The sequence below is a fragment of the Loxodonta africana genome, chromosome 16 (genome assembly GCF_030014295.1).
Source record: "Loxodonta africana isolate mLoxAfr1 chromosome 16, mLoxAfr1.hap2, whole genome shotgun sequence".
Taxonomy (NCBI): domain Eukaryota; kingdom Metazoa; phylum Chordata; class Mammalia; order Proboscidea; family Elephantidae; genus Loxodonta; species Loxodonta africana.
In genome coordinates, this window is record NC_087357.1 from 43,850,353 (window position 1) to 43,873,659 (window position 23,307).

Here is a 23,307-nt window from a genome sequence, read left to right on the forward strand (position 1 = left end):
TAAAAGACATGCTAAAATGATGGAACCCTACCTTTCCTTTGCAGATCTGCATCAGATTGAGGGCATTGGAAATTGTGTACCTTCTCATTGTGGAGTCTTTGATGGCAGGGCTGTAGACAAGTTCAAAGCCTAAGCCTCGGTCAATTGCCTTCACAGGAAATAAAGAAAATAAACTGTCAAGGGTGAACACACACTGCCCAACTTTATTTTCACTAAATTCCCCCCTGCTTCGCCCCCCACTGCCCATCTCCTGCTTGTCAAGGTACAGCCTTAAACAAAGGTGGATGCACGCCCAAATGGCACCATCCGCAAGGTGGACAAAACAGATCTGTGGCTCTATTTGGCCAACAGAGTTGATCTTATCTATGGGAAAGACAAACAGGAGTTATGATTAGGCTAAGGAGAGCAAAGTCCCAGTAGGGTGGCGGCGGGGCTACTGCTCCATAAACTATCAAAAGGAAAACAGAGTTGCTCCAACTGCTTACAGTAAACTGTGTGCAAAATAGTGCAAACACAGTAAACCAAGTAATCTGATCCAAGAATGAAGAAAGAGACAAAGAAACAGGTTTTAAAAAGCCCAAAGCATGGGTGCGGGTAAGGTCTTTCAGGTAAGTCACATATTACTATGAGTATGCTGAATGAAGGAATAATAATAACAGCCACCATTAAGTTCTGACTCTGTGCCTGGAACAGTTTCGAGTCCTAGGTATTACCAAATCCTTATGATACCTTTAAAAGGCACTGTGGCAGAGACTTCTAATTGCCCTCGATATCAGTTCTCTCCTTTTTCTTTAGTAATTGTCATAGTTGTTGTTAGTTGTAGTTGAGCTGATTCTGACTCACGGCAACCTGTGGCAACCTGTATGTGCACCGTAGAACTGCTCCATAGGGTTTTGAAGGCTATGACCTTTCTGGAAGCAGACGGTCTTCCCAGGAGCATCCAGGTAGATTGGAACTACCAACATCTTGGCTAGTAGTTCAGTGCTTAACTGTTTGCACCACCCATTGACTCCTTCTCTTTAGTAATACAGACCCTGATTTTCATCTGGGCTCATGGCTGCCCAGTGGAAAAGATGGAAGCAGCCTGGGCCCTTGACAACTTTGCTCAGCTTACAACATGAGGTTGGCTGTTTACAGGAGAAAAAAAATTTTGCTTCTTATTTAAGGTGCTCTTTTTTTTTAATAGATAGGCACCAGTGTTGGCATTTTATAAGAAAATGGCCCGGAAGGGGTGGAAATGAAATTAGACGGGTCTGAACTACTACAGAATTTAGCTTCATTTACGAGTGATTCATTGTCTGTGTTCATTCACAACAGACGTATTTTAGGCCCACTATGGCCCCAGTGGCACAGTGCTTAAGAGCATGGCTGTTAACCAAAAAGGATGGCAGTTCGAATCCACCAGCTGCTTCTTGGAAACCCTGTGGGGCAGTCTTACTCTGTCCTATTGGGTCGCTATGAGTTGGAATCAACTCAACAGCACCAGGTTTGGGTATGCACGGGAATGGTGAGCTTTAGCTCACCATTCTAAGAGCTTACCTTCTTAGCATTTACAGTTCAGTGGGGGATACCATCAAACTATCATACAAAAATAGAAAACTACAGCTGTGTAAGTGCTATCAAGAAGTTTGGGAGATGGGTGAGGGAGGAATTAAGTAGTTAAATAGGAGGAGGAGGAGGAACATTTTCAGACAGAGGAAAAGGCTCTGTGTTTGGAAGCTGCATGCATAGCACATAGAGAAAGAGAGAGTCTGGGCAAGAGAGAACAAGGGGAAGCTCTGTGGTGAGAGCCAATGGCTAAAGAAGATGGGAAGGGTCAACTGCGCAGGACTCTAGGGCTGGTGACAAGGATTAACCCTAAGAGCAGTAGGAAACACCTGAAAGATTTTAGCATGGAGGTGATAAACTGCCTCACGCTGCAAAGGGCACTTGAGTGCAGTGATCTTTTGAATGAACAAAGAAAGGAAGATGAGGTACAGCCCAGGCATTATGGCCCAACTCTACCTAGTAAATGAGATTCTATTACCCAGAGGAGGACAGCTGGGACTGCTGAAAGTCTAGTCCTAAGTGTTTGGAGGGAAAAGAAATACTTGCCTTCTTCCAGAACTACAAGTCCATCTTGATTTAATCCAGGTGTGCCTGACAGCCCCCTTTACAATCCCTTCCTGAACACGATTTTCTTTCTTCCATCCCCTAATCCTTCCTTTTCCTTAACTTTTCCTCCTTCCTTATGGCTCCTACATCTTTGCACTTTCCTGTTGTTCTTAGGTGCCACTGAGTCGGTTCCAACTCATAGCGACCCCACATACAACGGAGCAAGACACTGTTGAGTCCTGAGCCATCCTCACAATTGCTGCCATGCTTGAGCCCATTGTTGCGGCCACTGTGCGAATCCATCTCATTGAGGGTCTTCCTCTTTTTCACTGACCCTCTACTTTACCAAATATGATGTCCTTTTCCAGGGACTGGTCCCTTCTGGTAACAAGTCCAAAGTACGTGAGACAAAGTCTCGCCACCCTTGCTTCTAAGGAGCATTTTGGCTGTACTTCTTCCAAGACAGATTTCTTTTGTTCTTCTGGCAGTCCATCGTATATTCAATATTCTTCACCAACACCATAATTCAAATGCATCAGTTCTTCTTTGGTCTTTTCTATTGATGTCCGCCTTTTACATGCATATGAGGTGACTGAAAATACCATGGCTTGGGTCAGGTGCACCTTAGTGCTCAAAAGACTTTACTACATAGCTGTTACTGGTTTAGTTAGAATTTTAATGCTATTTCTACACAGCAACCTTCCCTGCTTCCCTTTTCCAACAATTCTTTTCCACCTCTAATTCTCTGACTTGTGTTATTTCTGGTAATGACATTTATTATGACACTCTCTGTGCAAGAGTTACACGTACACTTCATTCTTCCCATCTTGGCTTGTACACTTTTTGAACCCTGAAATATATAAGAGTCTTTTATACAAGAAGTGTTCAATATATTTATATTTTGAGTGAAAAAATAAGAGTTTATGGAAAAGAGATCATGTGATAATGCTGTTCACTATGGATGATCCACCAGAAAAGGAACAAGCGTGAACTTGAAAACACCCCTTTTGCCATATTCTCAACTATCTCCTCGGCTACTTCTCTTACCAAAACTGCTAAACAGCCAGAGAGGCTGACTTAAATTTCTTTTCCTCATCTTCCCAGTTGTTGAACTAAAACACAAGGCAGTAGAAAAGAGAAGGGAAATAAAAGCTGTGGGTAGACCAGGTCCCAAAATATTCCTAGTTGAGTCAATCTAAACCTCTAGCCATGTGCAGAGGTCAGACCAAAATAAAACCTGGTGCCGTTGAGTCGATTCTGACTCATGGTAGGGGACAGGAGGGAGAAAAAAATTACAATTGTCAGCTTATTTTTTAAGAAAAAAGTTATGATTTTGATCTGTGTACCTTAGTCAAGTTCACTTTCACATTGCTAAGAAAATGGAAACGCAGAAATTAAAAGTAATGTTTTATTGAAGGTTGCAAACAGTTCTTTCCTAACACCTTATTATAAATTTTTGGTTAGATAAAATATAGACTCATTATCTAGGCTCCTGCCTTTAAGACCATTTTAATGCAAATTACCTCAAGCTCATTGAATGATTGTTCATGAGAACCTCTTCATAAAGCGTGACAGTGCCTGCCTGATTGGCTTTTGTTTGCACCTCTGACCAAAGGCTCTGGAATGGGCGGATGATGGGATTTCAATGCTAATGAGAAATAGCAGTTATAAAAATGCTGCAAACCGAGAGCAGGTGTGTGACACTTGAATCAAGAGACACTGAGGATAAAACTTCAAGGGCTAAGAAAAGCTTTAGAGAAAAAAAAAAAGTAAGAAAATGGGGAGATGATTACTGGGACAATTTACCTATTCCCTTTAATATGACAAAAAATGGTTCTTTACTATATTCAAAAGGATGACACCCTTTTTGGCGTATCTTTTTTTTTTTTCCTTGATATGTAGGTTCATGTGATTCATAAGGCAATACAAGAACACATTTTTAATTTGGGGGGGAAAGTCAAAGGGAAAGTAATAAAGACATATTCTGCTTTAAAAGAATCCTTCTCAAAACCTGGATTCATGAAGCTCATATTTTAGAATGTGAAATTATTCTGTGTTTAACAAAGAGTCCTGCTGTAAAGTAACTTTAAATATAGCATTTCCCGGTGTAGGAAACGACAGTAGATTTGGAACCAGAGGGCTTGAATCCAAATACCAACTCAATCCTTTGGGAGAGATGTGTGAGCCATGAACTACCTGAGTCTCAATTCCCTTATCTGCGTAATGCAGAAAATTAACATGTACCCCACACCAAAGCTGCTTGGCTAGTAATGCGTGAAAACGCTAAACTGTAACATGATACATAATTAGAAGTCATTTGATTATCCAAGAGGAGAAGCGACACTCAGCTTTTCAGAAACTCATCTATCCCATGATAGAATTGTGATTCTGTGTTGAAGCCATCTACTTGTGGTATTTCTGTTATAGCAGTACTAGATGACTAAGACAGAATTTGGTACTGAGAATGGGGTGCTGCTCTAACAGATATCTAAAATGTGGAAGCGGTTTTGAAACTGTGACCGGATAGAAGGCTCAGAAGGAAGTGAGGAGAGCTGTTAACACCGGAGAAGATGCAGATGCTAAGAAACAGCAGCAGAGGACCAGCAGCAGCAGAACCAGGAGACCAGCACCAGATAGTGCTAGAGCCCTGCCCATGGAGGAGAGAGCTGAGTGCCTGTGTGCAGGAGGCTTCCTGGCAGAGTGGGGTACCTCCAGGCACTTATAGATGGAGCTACAGAGCCTTGGAACACTTGCCCCAGCTGAGCTGCCTCAGTCTCAAAAGGTATGGCCTCTGGGGTCTCAAAGGGTGTAACCATGGCCTCTGGGGTTTCTAAGTCACCACTCAGATGGACTAGAAGAATGGTGCGCCTAAAGCTGGGGAAGAGTTGCTGTCCCATTGGGCCTTGAAGGTAGAACTGACGCCCAGGGTCAAGGGTCCTCCACTCAGAATCTGGAGAGTGTGGCCAATACCTAGAGTCTGGAGGGCAGTGCCATTGTATAAATGGTCTCAGAGAAGAAAGGATTATTTCCAGCCCCATGAGGGCTAATGTAATGTGTTCTGCTGACTTGCTTGGTGCCTGTTATGCCTTCTTTTCTTACAATTTTTCCTATTTGTAATGGAAATCTCTAACTTGTGCCTGTTCTGTAATTACACTTTGGAAACAGATAACTTGTGTTCTAGATTTCACAGACGAAGAGGAATTTTTGGATTTTAGACTTGGAGTTAAGACTTGTGCTATGATATGACGGGATTAATATGTTTTGCATGTGGCAAGGACATGAATTTTTGGGGGCCAAAGGGTAGAATGTAATGGATTGAACTGTGTCCCCCCAAAATGAGTCAACTTAGTTAGACCATGATTCCCAGTATTGTATGGTTCACCTCCATTTTGTAATTCTCCTATATATTATAAATCATAATCTCTGCCTGTGGTTAAAGAGGATTAGGGTGGGATGTGACACCCTTGTTCAGGCCACACCCCTGGTCCAATGTTAAGGGAGTTTCCCTGGGATGTAGCCTGTACCACCAAGGGAAGCAAGCAGAGAGCTGGGGAGCTCACACCTCTAAGAAAGCAGTGTGGGGGGCAGAGTGCATTCTTTGGATCTGGGATCCCTGAATGGAGAAGCTTCTAGTCTAGGGGAAGGTTGATGAGAAGGCCGACAGAGAGAAAGCCTTCCCTTGGAGGTGATACCCTGAATTTGGACTTTTAGCCTACTTTTCTGTGAAGAAATAAACTTCTTTTTGTTAAAACCATCCACCTATGCTATTTCTCCTATAGCACACTAGATGAGTAAGACAAGCGTTAAATTGTAAAGTCATACATAATCAGAAGTCATCTGATCATCTAAGAGGAGGAGCGACACCCGACTTTATAAAAACACATCTACCCCACGATAGAGTTGTGATTCCTGTACTAGTACCTAGGCCCTGGAAGAGTGCTGTAGATTTTAGAGGTGAATAGGTCATTGCAATTATGGTGCCCAATGCACGTGCTGAAGACGACAAAAGGGACAAGAGCTGTAAGACAGGTAAGTGGAGTGATTTGCTATGTTCTACCTCCTGGGCCCTCCTTCAAATTCCCAACCTTTGAGCCTATAACCATTATGTGGGCTTCTGGCCTACAGTTAAAAGACTAATTAATTGCCTATCTTAACACTCCTGCTGTTCCTCACAACACAAGAAAAGGGGAAAATCCTATACAAGTTAAGATTTGTGCTGCCTTCTCATGTGCCCAATAAAGTGACCCAGACTAACAACTTCACATGGCCAAAGGCAGGTTTATCCTCAAGGGTGAGGGGGCATGCAAAAACCAAGACTTGAGACTGAACTGTTACCCACAATCACTAAATGTTTTGTGCTTTAAGCTCAGTGAGTATATTTCCATACTTCAATTCAAACACATAGCTCTAAATCCAGATTAGATACTGTTATAAATAATATATTCCTATACAACTATTATTTACTCTGAACAACAAGCTGGACACCTTTTATTGCATGTTTCCAATTTTCTCTGTTAAATGAAAAATAGGTGAATAAATGAACACAGACTTTTCTGCTTCCTGACCAATTCACACTGCAGCCTACTTCTATACTAGATGGAGACTAAAAATATTCTTGTTCACCCTTTTCTCCCACTATACCATGTACAGTGTATTAAATAGCATATGTAAAATGTTCACACCAGGGGGGAAAGAAAAAAAAAGCACAGTGCTAAATACTGCATATCCTTCTCACTTGTCAATTTTTACTTTTCAAAATTCTTAAGAAATGTAGGAATTAAACAAAAGATATCCACCAAATAACCGCAGTTTTCCTGAATTTTAAGTTGGAATCGAAGGGTGGGCTGTCCTGGTGCTGCAGCCTTGAGCGCTTCTCTCCTCCTCAGGCCGCCCAAGTGCCCCACTACCCCTGGCATGTGCCTCCTGCTGAAGGCTGACAGCCAGCTAACGACGAACCACAAGCAGAATTTGCCAGGTTCCCCAAACTGTACCCTGATAGCTAACAGGACTCATATCATTCAAAAAACAAATTTTAGGGAGACTCGTTATAGGCAAAGGAGCCCTGGTGGTGCAACAGTTAAGCACTCGGCTGCTAGCTGAAAGGCTGGCAGGTCAAATCCACCAGCTGCTCCATGGGAGAGAAGACCTGGCGATCTGCTCCCATAAAGATTTCAGCCTAGAAAACCTTATGAGGCAGTTCTACTCTGTCCTATAGGGTCACTGTGAGTCAGAAGCTACGTGACAGCACACAAGAACATTCTTACAGACAAGATATCAGGGTAATGAAGCTCACAGCTTGAACAATAAGACATGTTCATGAGAAACCCAATTGAAAGCCCTCACCAAATAACCACAGGGAATCTTACCACTGTGGTGGGGCATGAGGAATAATGTGCTGTGCACTGCTGTCCATTCCCATGGACTTATCCTTAGCATCACTTGCTACTGTTTCCTCCCAATCAAGAATACAGTATCGTATGTAGGTTTATTCAGGCAAAGCTGTCTAGAAAATGGCCTTCCTAGTTCATGAAGGTGAAAAGTAGAAAAGATATAAGTGGAACAGCAAACTGGAGGGTGGCTCCACTGCCTGACTCCTGGGGGCGCTATTTAAGTAACACCTGCATTGGCAGTTTGAGGCTGACTATAAACTTAGGCAAACTCCTAGAGACAGATAGACATTGCTACCTTTGGAGAAGAACAACATGTGAGGCCAACGAGAGTGTCATAACATTAGGTTTATGGCTTCTAGCACAGGTGCCTGGGGCACATCAGAGATCTCATTTGATAGGGAATTTGAAACAAAGAGCTGTGACTAAAGAGCTGAACAGCTTCTCCTTGGTAACCTTCCTTTTTCCACATTTGATAAATGAGCTGCCGAACAACATAGATCTCAAACTCTAAAATGTGATGACTTGGGATTATTTACCTGTTTGTTTATAAGTACTGCAAGTACTGGCAGGAACATAGGAAGATAATTGAGTATAACCAGTATTCTTTATATGTTCAGTAGTACTCTCAGTATTTACCCAAAAAGAGCTGTTTTATAGTTTTTCCTTTAAATATATGACTTTAAAGACTTCAGTACTTTTCAAGTACAGTTTTAGGAGTATATTTTTAGGGGTAGAACATAAGGCACGTTGGACTAAATTTTTACACACCATATAGATCAATTTTCTCCCCTCAACATCAAATCCGTTTCCTAGAAGCAAAGATTGAGGAAGCTATGGTTCTACAGAGACAAAAGAATAGGAATAACCAACTTTGAAAAAGCACAAATTTTCTCAATTCTGACAGGATTGGGTATGGTATCTAGACTGTGTCCGTTCGCAGCCTTTTTCTCCTTTGATAATAATTTTTGGAAATGTGAAGCTGAGTTTTGGAAGCCACTATTCTAAAATAACATCCTAATTCTTCCCAGGGTCTGGCTGGTGATGCAAACAGTTAACAGCTGTGCTGACTTCACATTACCAGAATAGTTACTGATGTGAAATGGTATCGCATTTATGATGAGAAAAGGAGCCTTCGTGGCGCACTGGTTAAAGCGATCCACTGTTAACTGAAAGGTCGGTGGCTCGAAACCACCAGCAGCCCCATGGTACAAATATGTGGGAGTTTGCTTCCATAGGGATTTACAGTCTTGGAAACCCTGTGGGGTTGCTATGAGTAGAAAGAAGGCAGTGGGTTTTATGATGGAAATGGAAGGGCAATGAGACTTACAAGAAGGCGTGACAGTAGACAAAGGGTAAGGAAATACAAGGGAAAATTACGTAAAAGAGTAACAAGGAAAATTTTCTAGCAGAGGGAGGAACCGTAAGTTCCCTGAACCCACGGCCACCCTCCTAGACTGTTATAAAAGTAGTCTCGGGTTTATTGTGTGCACCAGCATACTTGAAAACAGAGTTTAATTTTACATGGGCCACTCTGAGGTGATCTCCATGGCCTGCTCCCTCCTGTCTCTCCTCAGCTCACTGGTGTCTCAGGGACCACCTACACTCTTCTTCCTTCTGTTTCCTCCGTGTTAGCCTTTAACTGTCACTGTTATCAGCCACCCCCTTCTTAAGAAATCCTCTGTTCTAAAACTCTTATTATCCAGCCTTTGCTTTTCCCTCTAAGAACGCTTGTTTCTTCTGCCCTTTTTCCAACTCATTAGTGGAAGTTTCTACAGATTCAAATACAGAAAAAGAAGTGTGCTACTTACCACATTAATAGGGGGTCTTTTGAAGTAAAATGGCAGTTTCTCTTTTACAGTTATGCAAACTAAATCCACATCTAAATGTGTGCAAGCAACCTGTCAAGAGGGGGAAACACAGGTTAAGCTGAAAGGAACACTAGCATGTGAGTGGGAGATAGGGTCAAACATGATGTAAAGAAACAAACAGAAATGGTTCACTCCATAGGTGTTACAATGGTTCCAGGTTGAAATACATCTGACCTTTCATAAGATCAGCTGCTCAGCCACCCCTCCAGGTTTGGTTTCAATGGTTCAATTGTAACCCAGCTGAAGCAGAGTGATATGTCCATAGACCTTGTCAAAAGGCATAAAGACCCTCTTATTTAGATGACCTGCTACATAAAGACGGGTTGTGGAGTGCAGTTTGGTTTCTGGAAGGTTACTTCAGACTGTTCCAGAAATCCAAGAAAATAAATCAAAAGGGATGTATGCATGCTCCATGTATTCCACAAATTATGCCATGATCACTTTTGTGGCAGGAATTGTCCCAGGCCTGTGGCCCCAAACAGTCTGTTGAGTGGTTGAAAAAACACTACCATGGCATTACCAAGGATGCTTTGTTCTAATATTAATGAGAACAATTTACATAAATGGTCTTAGTGGTTTTGTAATCACTAAAGGCAGAGCTGTTACAAATCAAATGATACTGAACGCATTTTTTTCAACTTTTAATTTCCCATTCCCTTGTTCTAGTTTTTGCTATTATGTGTTGATCAATACTATGCATTTACTTCCAAAGGAGGCTTGGAGCTGCCTACAAAAACAGACATGCAAGGTAAAATAAACAGATACAGAAGTCAGGGCAAATGAAAAATGAGGGAAAATAAAATGAAGCTAGGGCAAGTTTACTAGCACAGGAGGCCAGAAGGCACTATTAGAAGATGCGTATCTGGCTCTGATGCTGCCATTATTTGACTTGCAGTGATAAAAAGAACTGGCTGCCTTGTGTTGTACTAAGAATAAACTTAACTGACAATGCTGGTATGTACAGGCTTGATGAACAAATGCTATGCCAGCAAACCCACACTGACTAAAGAAAAGTGAGGGAGTCAAAGGGGGTAATAATGGCCTATAGAATCAGCTTTGACCTTTAGCGGTGATTGCAATGTCACATCTTGCACCTTTACCTTCAGAATCCCCACTTTAGTCACCCCCATCCCTACTCCAAAGCTTTAGGAAGGAAGCTGTGAACCAGGTGGTCTGGATTTAAGACAGTCGTGGTAACTCAGTAAACCCAGGAAGTAAAGTTGCTTTGGCAGGAAGACCTGCCCCATGCCAGCTGCTACAGCGTCCAACTCATAGTCGCTGGAAGTTTCATAAGAATGGATGAAGAAAAGCTCTGAATAGTAGCTAAAACAAGCTCGGCTTCTGTTCACCATTTTTTTTCACTATCAGACTGAGAAAGAAGTTCAATTAATACACTGCTGGTGTGGGAATGAATAACTGGGCACTCACAGTGTCATTAAATCTTGAAAAGTACTTTGGCAATAACTATCAAAATTTTAAATGCACACACTATTTGGCCCAGTAATTTCACTTACAGGAAAGTATTCTATAGATATTATTGTTAGTTGACGTCGAGTCATCTCTGACTCACGGTGACCTTACGTACAACAGAACAAAATGTTGCCCGGTCCTATACCATCCTCATGATTGTTGATAGGCTCTAGAAATATACTGTACAGATATATCCAACAAATGTTTAAGGACACTACTATGAAGACCATAATTGCAACACCAATCACAAGAGACTACATACAATTAAACACTACTCAATTCTACTGAAATAAGTTATGGCCTCTTTATATAACAGAATATGCTGATTCATTAAATGTGATGACGTAGATCTCTTAATTGGTATTACGGAACAATCTCCAAGATATACTGTTGGGTAAAAAAGCAAGGTATCAGGTAGGAAGAAAGGAGGGAGGGAGGGCTTAATGAAGGAAGGACCAGGTAAACAATATTTCTGAAAAAACACACAAGAACTGTTAGCAGAGGTTGCCTGTGGAGAAAGGAGAGGGAGTTTTAGGTGGGAGGAAGGCTTGCTTTTCATTGCATACCCTTTTGTACTATTTGAATTTATTATCATAAGCATCAATTATTTTTTCAATAAAAACGCTGATTAATTTTTAAAAAGCCTGTTAAACATTCTTCCCCAGAATAAGGCTAAATTACATTATGATTACATTAGTTTTTCCTTATGTATTATTCCTTTCTTCTCCTCTCCTGTATAACAGTTGCCAATTAAAAACCTCTCTTGCGTTGGCTTAAGTACATACACTATAATAAACTTTCAGTAACAAAGAGCAGTTCCACTTGGCTTCCTCTAGCACCTCAAACTTAAAATGCCCCTAACAGAATTCTTTTATTTAGCTTTCTATAAATCCAAATGTTCAACTGACACACCTAGACTATAAAACAAAAGCTAATGTTCACATTATAATGAAATGCTTTTTAAATCATTAAAACGTTAAATTATGTCCAGTATCATTTTAGTGTTAAGAAGCTTATTGTAGTTTTCTCTGGAAACTGGTAGGTCAATATGAATTCCATCAGCTGGCCTTAAACTTTTCTTTTGGTCAGGGACACCCATAAGGATTTAAGGAAAGTGTACACCCACAAAAATGCACATACATACACACCTTTGGTTTTTATAGTACAAGGGGAGCAGGTATAGTGGGTCACAGCCGGTCGAAAGCCTCTTTACGGATATCAAGTCCATTGTCCTTGAGTTGATTCTAACTCATTGTGACCCTACAGGACTGAGGAGAACTGCCTCATAGGGTTTCCAAGGCTGTAATCTTTATGGAAGCAGACTGCTACATCTTTCTTCTGCATAGCGGCTGGTGAGTTCAAACTGCAGATCTTTCGGTTAGCAGCCAAGAGCTTTAACCATTGTGCCACCAGGGCTCCTTTTATGGATGTCAAGATAATACAAGTTGGTATTTCATGATAAATATTATGCAAGGGAGTCAGGCTCACCTAGGGAAAAGAGAGATACCCATAAACAGTGGTGTTTAACCTTAAAAACTCATTGCCATCGAGTGGATTCCAACTTACAGTGACACAAAAGAACAGAGTACAACTGTCCCATAGGGTTTCCAAGGAGTGGCTTGTGGATTCGAACTGCCGACCTTTTGATCAGCAGCCATGCTCTTAACCACTATGCCACCAGAGCTCCACTTTTGACCTCAGGTATGTACAAAAATCCTGTGAAGTATTTGTTAAAAATGCAGGTAACAAGGCCCCATGCCCACTGATTCTCACTCAGTAAGTAGGGTCTGAGAACTGCATTTTAACAAACATACCAGGTAATTCAGAAGCAGTGGAGCCAGACTACACCCTGAAAAGCACTGTCTTTAAAGATACCCACTTTCCTCGGGTGCCCCAGGTACTGGTAGTATACACGTTTTAACAATGCTCTTCCAAGGCTGGGGCACGGATTTCCGGAATAGGAAGAAAAAAGAACTAGTTCCATTTATTTTTTAATTTACCCTCTTAAAAATTTGTTTTTTGTATGTGTATATCAAGGATCCCTGGTGACACAATGATTAAAGTGCTTGGCTGCTAAATGAAAGACTGGCGATTCGAACCCACCAGCCTCTCCACAGGAGAAAGACATAGCAATCTGCTTCCGTCAAGATTTACAGCCTTGGAAACGCTATGGGGCAGTTCTACTCTGTCCTATAGGGCTACTGTGAGTCAGAATCAACTTGGCAGGAACAGGTTCGGGGTTTTTTTTTGGTTGGTACGTGTATATTAGGGAGCCCTGGTGGCTCAGTGGTTAAGAGTTCAGCTGCTAACCAAAAGTTTGGTGGTTCAAACCCACCAGTAGCTTTGCCAGACAAAGATGGGACAGTCTGCTTCCACAAAGATTTATAGCCTTAGAAAACCTATGGGCCAATTCTACTCTGTCCTATAGGGTTGCTATGAGTCGGAATTCACTTGATGGCAATGAGCCTGGTTTTGGGTTTATGTGTATATTATTATATGAAGCACACTAGTGTAATGGAACATGGAAATAATTTATAAACAAATAAACATACATATTTTGGGGAAGCCAACTCAATTTCTTTAAACTGACAGGGTGCACAATCAAAGTCATCCAGAGACCACCAGTCTAAATAACTTGAATTGATCCACCCTACCCAGCTGTTTTAAATCTTAAATGGGAATAAGTGACTCAGAAGCTCCTGAAACTTCTATTCAACTCTCTGTGCTCTAGCAGTCCCATCCCAAGAAGCTCTGGCCAATGGACCCTCCTCACAGTCTTTAATCTTCGCCTTATCTCTCGGGTAGCTGGGTGGGAAGGCATCTTGTCTATGAGACGCCTTCCAGACACTCCTAGTGGAAGACAGTGTGCCATCTCTCACGGAAACAATAACATACAAGGTGGTTAGATTTTATACTACTAATCATTATGTGTGTGTATGCGTGCTTTTTTGACTCATCTTAGAGATTTCACTTTAGGATACTGTACTTACAGGGATACCTGTAAAAAATTCTAGATCAGCTTACAAACCAAACAAACAAAATCATTTATAGAATACAATCTGTTAAGCAACAGGCTCCTTGCTTTTGACCTGATTTCAAATCATGATATAGTTACAAAAGCTATGTTTAAAAGAAAGATATCTTGTAAATTGATTTTCTGCACAAAACAAGGAGCACCCTAACTTCTACTGAGTCTTAGAGAATGGGTAAGTAAGATTTAGGCAGATAAGAGAGAGGAGATGTTCCAATTTAAAAATCTGTGTTTTCATGTAACTTTGAGTATATCCATTGAGTCAATTTCAAACAAACACTGTGAATTATTTTTAGCTTTCTGCCATCTTTCAGAATATTTCTCACTGCTCCACCCACCATCATCAAGCATGTGTTTGGCAAATTCAAACTTTTGAACAGCATAAGAAAAGCCAAGTAATAAGATAAATGAAATTATAATATATTCTGAAACTCAAAAGTCTTAGCTGTACTACAAAAATCTCTTATCTAAAAGCTGAGAGATTTAAAGCAAATCATTTATTTTTCAGTTTTTTCCTCTATAAATCTGTCCCAATTATTCCACAGGATTTTTGTGAGGGTTAAATGAAATACATATGTAAAAAATATTTGGAATGCTAAATAAATGTATCCCCCACGTGTCTGTCAGTTTGTCGTACTGTGGGGGCTTGCATGTTGCTGTGATGCTGGAAGTTATGCCCCCCAGTATTCAGATACCAGCGGGGTCACCCACGAAGGACAGGTTTCAGCTGAGCTTCCAGACTAAGACAGACTAGGAAGAAGGACCCGGCAGTCTACTTCTGAAAAGCATTAGCCAGTGAAACCCTTATGAATAGCAGCAGAACATTGTCTGATATAGTGCTGGAACATGAGCCCCCCAGGTTGGAAGGCACTCAAAAGATGACTGGGGAAGAGCTGCCTCCTCAAAGTAGAGTCGACCTTAATGACGTGGATGGAGTAAAGCTTTCGGGACCTTCATTTGCTGATGTGGCATGACTCAAAATGAGAAGAAACAGCTGTAAACATCCTTTAAGAGGAAGACCCTCAACAAGGTGGACTGACACAGCGGCTGCAACAATGAGCTCAGGCATAACAAGGATTGTAAGGATGGTGCAGGACCAGGCAATGTTTTGTTCTGCTGTGCATAAGGTTGCTATGAGTCGGAACCAACTCGACAGCACCTAACAACAACATAAACGTGTATCTTTCAACCAAAATGTTACCTTTCAAGTGTTCTGTTTGTTTTTGTAATCAGTAGCAGAGAGATACAGCTCTGGTGGTGCAGTGGTTAAGAACTCGGCTGCTGACCAAAAGGTCGGTAGTTCGAATCTATCAGCCGTTCCTTGGAAATCTTATGGGGCAGTTCTACTTTACCCTATGGCGTCACTGTGAGTAGGAATCAACTCCATGGCAATGGGTTTGGTTTTTTTTGAGCAGAGGGCTATGGAAAGAAAGTTGTATGCTCTTCAAAATCAATTAAAAAATCAAATGTACAACAAAAAATCTAGTATATTACCAAATTTTAGTCTATATTGTAACTGAGTGACAAAAACTAAATTGTTGTTATTTAAACAAATTTTAAAATGTTCTTGACCCTCCAAAGGATTTACACTTGGTCGTTTCAGCACTGAGTCATACTCTCCAATGTAACTTGAAAAACCAAAGTTAGCCAGACTCAACCCCTACTGAATCAGAATCTCAGTGGTGCGGGCTGAACCGGTCTGACTTCAAAAAGTTCCACGGGGTCGCTGATAGTTAAGAGCCACTTGCTTATACGCACCCCTTTTTCTGAACTGGAATTCTGGGGAATGACTATAACTCAGCATTTTACAAAGGAGCTCAGTAAAAGAAGGTAGGCATTTACAATTTACTGCTGTTTCCCCCATTAATATAAATAGCTGAGAGTCGACAGCATGCTTTAGAAACTAATTTTACCACAATTAGCCTCCTTAGTCAACAGCTACATCTACTGGATAAACTTGGGGAAAATCTTCCTACAATTTTAGAACAGATTCTGCTTAAAAAGGAACTATGCTGTAAAATTAAAATATCAAAGATCAGTACTTTTTTTTTCTGCGATATCCTTTTGTCAAATACACATCTGTCAGATGCATATTTTTGAACCTATATAAAGAACTCTCAGAACTTTCTAAAAGTGGCTATACCTCACTTTACAGAGTAAAACACACTTCTGAAAAACTGCAATACAGTTGATCTTTCCCCCTCACTGTGGGATACCGTGGTGCCATAGCGGTTAAGAGCTACAGCTGCTAATCAAAAGGTTGGCAGTTCAAATCCACCAGGCGCTCCTTGGAAACCCTTTGGGGCAGGTTCTACTCTGTCCTATAGGGGCACCATGAGTTGGAATCAGCTCGATGACAATGGGTTTTTGGCATGGGGAACCCTGGTGGCACAGTGATTAAGAGTTTGGCTACTAACCAAAAGACCAGCAGTTCGAAATCACCAGGTGCTCCTTGGAAACCCTAGGGGAGTTCTACTTTGTCCTCTAGGGTTGCTAATGAGTCAGAATCAACTTGACAGCAACTTTTTTTTTTTTATGGTGGCGCAAAGGTTAAGCACTTGGCTGCTAACCAGAAGGCTGGCAGTTCAAACCCACCCAGAGGCTCTACAGGAGAAAGGCCTGGCGATCTGCTCCCATAAAGATTCCAGCCTAGAAAACCTTCTACAGCAGTTCTACTCTGTCACATGGAGTCTCTATAAGTCAAAAATCGACTTGACAGCACCTAACAACAATACAATCATTTTAAATATCTAGGAAGTTCCGTCTCAAGTTGGTGAACAAGCACATATGTTAAACTCCTTCCCCACCTGAAAAATCACTGAAATAGAAATTTTAAAAGTACAAAAGGAATTAAATCCAGAACAGGAGGGGCATGGTGCCAGCAGATGATTGATCCTGAAAAATTTCTGTAAGGCTAAAAGCTGATATGACAGTAGTGGTGTATGGGTCACACCTCAGGGCATGCAAGGGACAGCTGCAGCAGAGATGAGAGCTTTTACGTCACAGTAGAACCCTGTGCCTTCCTTTCCTTACAGGTAAGGAGAGCGGATACTGAAGTGATTTTAGAGCTAGAAAGAGACGGACCAATATTTACCTGAGAAAAGTTAAAGATAAATAGATGAATGAGTGAGTGAGTAAGTAACTGAGATAAAGAAACAAAAGAAAACTTAATGGGCTCTTTCATTCTGAGGCCATCAAATGTCTAGGAAGATGAATTTAAAAAATATGCCACCTAGGTGTATCTCTGTGAAATTTCAAAATTCCAAGCACAAACTGAAAATCCTAAAATGTTCCTGGGGGGCAGAAACAGGTCAACAATAAAGGAATGACATTAGACTCCTTAAACACTATGATAAACACTCATCTGCTACTTACATGAAAAAGTTTTTCTGTCTTTGGAAAAACTGCAACAATATCATATAGGCGGACCCTTGAAGAAGTTGCTCTCTAGTAATATAAAAAGAAGAAAGTTATCACACAGAAACATGAAATACATACATACGATTCCACTTAACACTGCTACTCTGCTACTGATGTATCTGCTCAGCCCTACTGGTGGTGTTTGGCTTTCCAGAAGACACCATGTTCTCCTTGGCTTCAGGACTTTGCAAGCTCCATGCTGTCTGTGGAAATACTCTTTCCCCTACTTATCAGTATATAACAATTACTGATTCTTCAGCCCCAGTTTGAACATCAACTTGCTCAGGATGGCTCCCCTGCTACAAACTCCTAGAGCATTCTTCATTTACCACCACCTCCCTTTTCAAACATAGCTCACATTTGTAATTACTCTGTTAAGTTCTTCTCTTGCCGATTAAACTATAACCTTTGTAAGTTCAAGGATTGTGTCTGTATTATTAACAGAAATATCCCAGCACCCAGCCTTATGCCTGGCACGTGTGAACTGAATGAACAGCAGTTGCCAAAGGATTCTTTAATTGCGGTATCACTATGCACGTGCCATGAATAGAACAGATATGTTATACTATGAAAATTCGGAGGTTATGGAGAGCAGGGCAGGTGTCGTGGAAGGTGGGCTATAAGAGTAGGGGGAAGGTGAAAAGCCACAGCGTTCAACATTAATTAATACAACTTTCCACCTACCCCACCCACTGCCATCGAGTCAATTCCAATTCATGGCAATCTCATAGGGTTTCCAAGGTTGTAAATCGCTATGGAAGCAGACTGCCACATCTTTCTCCCATGGAGCCACTGGTGGTTTTGAACTGCCAACCTTCCGGTTTGCAGTCGATAGCTTTAAACACTGCATCACCAGGGCTAGAGAGAAGAAAAATAATTAACTTACCAAAACATTGCAGTGAGAGGGATCCGAAATGATAATTGTCAGTCTAGTTAAAATTTTAATTGGTCTTGATTTTCCCTGTAAGCAAAAAGGACTATCAAAAATGCATAAAATACAACTAACTAATTTTCTTCTTTACCAGTGGAAAGTATTCATTAAAAGTTACCAGCTATAAATGATAACTGAAGAGCAATAAAACCTAGTTCCTATCCTCAAGAAATTTATAACATAGCTAAAGAAAAAAACATGCACGTATATTGAACTATATCAGATAATTTAAAAGTTGTAAGATTTTCAGGGAAGATTATCAAAGAAGTATCAGATAAACAGCAAGAGAATGTTCCATGGAAGAGCTGCCTATTGTTTGATACAGAGATTGGTAGGTGAGGAACGCAGAGTCCAGATTAGAGAACAGCACACATAACTAGGTGTATCTGAACTGAATGAATAGGATATTATACTTCTTAAACACCAAAACACCTACCTGTACAATTGGCAAAGTTGTGAAGAGCTCTGAAACAGCTACTGGTTTTTCAATTTCCTACAACAAATGATAAACAATCAACCTGAATTGTGCATGTTAATGGGACAAAGCATAAGAGATACAGGGTTTTCGGAAAAAAATAACTGAAAACAAAGAAAGTTAATTTCTGGTATTCAGGAAGACTAAATAAGCTTTTTTTTTTTTTTTTTTTTTTTTAAGGACAAAAACTAGGGAGTAGAAAGCAACTGAGAACATCAGCATATAGAAGGAATAAAAAATAGTTTTAAAGCTAAAAATATCTATCAATAATTTAATCTAACCAGCACTCAGTAATCTTATCAGTAAAGCTGCTAGCCTAAAGAGAAAATATCTTTACCTGAGGTTTAAGAATGAAATCAGTTAATGAGTCCATGACAAAAAATAAAAAGGGCTAAATATTATGATTACATTTCAGTCAGTAACAATGCTCTTTTAAAATGTTATTGAAAGTGATTTAAAAAAAAAAGAACCAAACCCAGTGCTGTCTAGTCGATTCCCACTCATAGCGACCCTACGGGACAGAGTAGAATTGCCCCATAGAGTTTCCAAGGAGTGCCTGGCGGATTGGAACTGCTGACCCTTTGGTTAGCAGCCGTAGCACTTAACCACCACGTCACCAGGGCTTCCGTCAAAGTGACTTAACTAACATCAAATCAACTTGAAGAATTATACCATGCAGTAGTACTTCACAAAAATCTTTATCATTTACAAATATAAATCAACTCACAACTGTTAACGTACAAGAAAATAACAACGCACAGGGAATGCATTTAATAAATACACTCGACTGTAGTCTCCACACCACCATATAAACACAAAGAATTATAAACACTGGTTTATTAACGTCAGAAACTGTACTTTACCTGCTTCTTTTCCTTAAAGTCAATAACATGATTGATGGCAACAACTGAATAGCCAACTGAAAAGAAAGATCAAACATTCATGACAAGCATTAACTGAGTAACTGGCCTGCATTCTTGCCAATGACTATGTTGAGCACAGGAAATATGGAGAAGAATAAGATATGGCCCCTCTCAAAAGCAGTTCATAGTGTATTCTGTAAAGGGATAACATCAGAAAAAGCAACACTGAGAAGGTAATACTTGAGGTGAGTTACACTAGAAAAAAAAAATCATTTTAAAGGAACCATCAAAGCATATAAGCTCGAAAGGTCCTTAGACGTCATACCTAACCTCCTTTCTACAAATGAGAAAAGCATGTCTCAGAGAGACAACGCTAATTAGTTGCTGCAATGGGAAGAGTCGTTTCACTACGGCTACTTCATAAAGACGACCAAAAGAAACGACGTGATTCACTTTCTTAAGGAGTGGGTTTATCTAGCACCACCTCTGAAAAGTATCAGCATCAGCTTTTAAAACAAGCTGAGAACTCTCAGAGAGAGAAGTCTTACCACAGAAACTTTATTCTTCTTTTAATCGCTCTACTCCCTCACCCCCCCCCCCCCGCCACTTTACAGCCAAAGGGAGACAGAAGCCATTAGTAAACCCAACGATTAAAACGAGGGTCGTGTCTCTCAGGGCCTTCACTCCCTTTGATTCAAATATGAGAAACATTCTCATATTTTGCTATGCTGCCCCCCGCCTAGTATGTCTTCTGCCCCCATCTACTCTTCCACGAAATAATGTTCCCTCACTCACACCCCTTCTATGAGCCCTCACAGCACTTCCTATCTGTGTTCCACGTTCCCCAATTTGCTGAGACACACTGTCGCGAGAGACAGGGAGGAGTGGTGTTAGAAACACCGGTTTAAGAGACTGTACATGTGGGAGTCTAGCCCTGGCTTCTGCCACCCATCAGCTATGGAGCCCTAGGCCCTCTCTGAACCTCAGGTTCCGCAGTTTGCAGAAAAGGAGGACCTGGACCCCTCATCCCACCCCACCCGGTCCCTTCCAGTTCCGCGGGCTCGGGATCTGAGCAACACCGCAGCGGGTATCAGCCCCAGGGACATCCCAGACATCCCAGGAAACATGAATGAGGCCCGGCCTTGCCAAATCCCTCCGGAGCGAGGCCCGACAGTCTGGGGGGAAGCGAAGATGGACAGGTCTCGCTGCCCGCCATGCCGGGCCGACTCACGGTGAGCGGCGTTCTCCACGAGCCCGCGCAGAGCCTTCAGGTCTGAACCCGCTCGCAGGTCCAAATCCGCAAACACAGCCATGCCGACGTCACATGACCGCCAGTGCGCGCTGGTCTGCGCAGCCGCCGGGCCTACCTCCTGGGGCATGCCGGGAATTGTAGTTTACCTGCGTCGTCAGTCCCACCTTCCCGTTAAATGCATACTTGTTTGGGGCGATTCGTGGGCACTTGCCCCGCCTTTGGGAAACCCTGGTGACGTAGTAGTTAAGCTCTACCCTAGTAATCAAAAGGTCTGGTAATCAAAAGGTCGGTAGTTCGAATCCACCAAGAGCTCCTTGGAAACTCTATGGGGCAATTCTACTTTGTCCTATCGGGCCGCTAGGAGTTGGAGTCGACTGGACGGCAGTGTATAATGGGGTTGCCCCGCCTTCAAGTACCAGCAAGTTAGTGTGTTGAAATCAACAGCCTCACTTCAATACTTTGTCTTCTTCGGAATGAGAATGTTTGGGTTTCCCTTGGAGGGGTTCAAATTCCACACTTTTCCTCCTGTAATATATTAAGTGATTCATTCGAAGTGCATGCATACAACTTTTATTGAAAGCCTAGCGTGAAGCAGACATTTTTGCCAAGGGCTGGAAGTGCTAAAGAGTCATTTAAGAAAACCGTTTTTCTTTCCTTCCCTAAATGTCAATTTGTGATTTAAAATGGGCTTAACGAGATGGGAGCTGACAGCCCGAGCAAAGCAGTTGCTCTGTTTCAGTCAACACCTTCAACCACAAGGTGGCAGGGCTCTCTGTAGGATCAGCGGTTCGCGCCAACCTGGTTTAGCCAGACTTGAGAAGAGAGGTGCAAAACTGAAGTGTTTAACAATTTTCCGTTCGAGAACTGTATACTGTTTGATGTTTGAAATGTGAAGTGTTTGATATTTCCATTTTCTGGACTTCCGTTATAAATGAGCTCTTGAAGATTGATAGATCAGTTATCCGTCCACACAAAATTAGAGTTTACCTCAGTGCTTTTCAACCGTAATGAACGGCCAGTTTTTTTTCCTCCAATTCTTCACCAACCAGGACGTGGTCCAATGTGCGTGACTAAGACGCCCTCTGGCCTCATCTGACCCACCAGTTTGACAACATCCAAAGTACTCTGTACTTGGTTGAATAAGAAGAGTCCACTGACCAGGGTCTTGGATATCAGGACCATGCCAAAGTGATATATCTTTAACTTTCGTGCTCGCAATCGGTGTGCAGCTGGTCTCGGCTCCACTGATCACTCCTTAGGTCAGACTCCTTTACATTTCTTCATTGTTCTCAGAAGGGAATTTTAAGAAGGACCTGTTCCCTGTAGTAGTATGCAATTTATTCCTTAGTTAAACTTTGTAAAGAAGGAAGATTTTTTTCTTTCCCACTACTTACTTCCTGATGGCACTGGGTTTTTTTTTTTTTTTTTTTACGTATTTCCTAAGTGAGAAAGGTGGAAACTATGGCTTTCGCAAACAGAACGAGGTCATAAGAAGCAAATCCCTTGCTTTTCATTAGAAAGTCTGGTGCTAATTTTGCAGGATCAGGTGGGCATTTTCAACGACACCCCATAAAATCTAGGTTTGCCAGAAATACGTGTCATGAAGGTGAATAAAATGATAAATTAACTGAGAAAAATGATAGCATCGAAGAGGGCTTCTTTCTTTGAAGGTCATGGTGCTGATGCTGTTGACTACACTCACTACCTGGACTTCTGTTCTGTACCCTGAGCCTAGTGAAGAAGAGGAAGAGAAAGGGTGAGAAAAAAAGTGAATAGATAATAGTCATTGAGCACTTCCCTGAAAGCCAGCCTGTTTGCTAAGTACTTGTACCCAGACTCGTTTCATCAAGTGAATTCCCACTCATAGTGACCCTACAGGACAGAGTAGAACTGCCCTATAGGTTTTCCAACACTGTTACCTTTACAGGGCAGATTGCCACATCTTTCTCTTGTGGAATGGATGGTGGGTTTGAATTGCCCATCTTTCTGTTAGCAGCTAAGGGCTTTAATCACTGCGCCACCAGGGCTCCTTATTGCCTGACTGTAAAATAAAAAACCAACCCTGTTGTGATCAAGTAGACTCTGTAGGATGGAATAGAACTGCCCCACAGAGTTTCCAAGGAGCAGCTAGTGGTTTCAAACTGCCAGCCTTTTGGTTAGCAGCCAATGTCTTAAACAGTGCACCACCAGGGCTCTGTCGCCTGACTTAAAAAACGAACAAGTGAAAAAAAAAAACCCAAACCAGACCCGTTGCAGTCGAGTTGATTCTGACTCATAGTCAAGTAATATTCTCTGAGTCTCAATTAAGATAAACTCATTGCTGTCAAGTCAATTCCAACTCATAGAGACCCTATAGGACAGAGCAGAACTACCCAATAGGGTTTCCAAGGCTGTAATCTTTACGAAAGCAGACTGCCACATCTTTCTCCCTCTAAGCGCCTGGTGGGTTCGAACTGCCAACTTTTCTGTTAGCAGCTGAGCACTTAACCACTGCACCACCAGGGCTCCAAGTA

General features: G+C 41.6%; 1 protein-coding gene across 4 annotated transcripts in view; it reads right to left on the bottom strand.

Annotated features, from left to right (window-relative positions):
* The window catches only part of RPP30 (ribonuclease P/MRP subunit p30), a 34,494-nt gene extending 13,595 nt beyond the window's left edge, over positions 1–20,899 (bottom strand). The window contains exons 1-7 of one of the 4 annotated variants that reach the window (XM_064269583.1): positions 20,774–20,899; positions 19,543–19,598; positions 18,641–18,697; positions 18,160–18,234; positions 17,229–17,300; positions 9,293–9,382; positions 32–148 (exon numbers count right to left, since the gene is read on the bottom strand). In XM_064269583.1, coding sequence (XP_064125653.1) covers positions 32–148; positions 9,293–9,382; positions 17,229–17,300; positions 18,160–18,234; positions 18,641–18,697; positions 19,543–19,598; positions 20,774–20,855 — 549 coding nt within the window. In that variant the 5' untranslated portion in view covers positions 20,856–20,899. The remainder of the gene's footprint in view (positions 1–31; positions 149–9,292; positions 9,383–17,228; positions 17,301–18,159; positions 18,235–18,640; positions 18,698–19,542; positions 19,599–20,773) is intronic. The other 3 variants (XM_003409241.4, XM_064269582.1, XM_064269584.1) reach the window with 3 other exon arrangements.
* Positions 20,900–23,307: the final 2,408 nt, after the last annotated feature.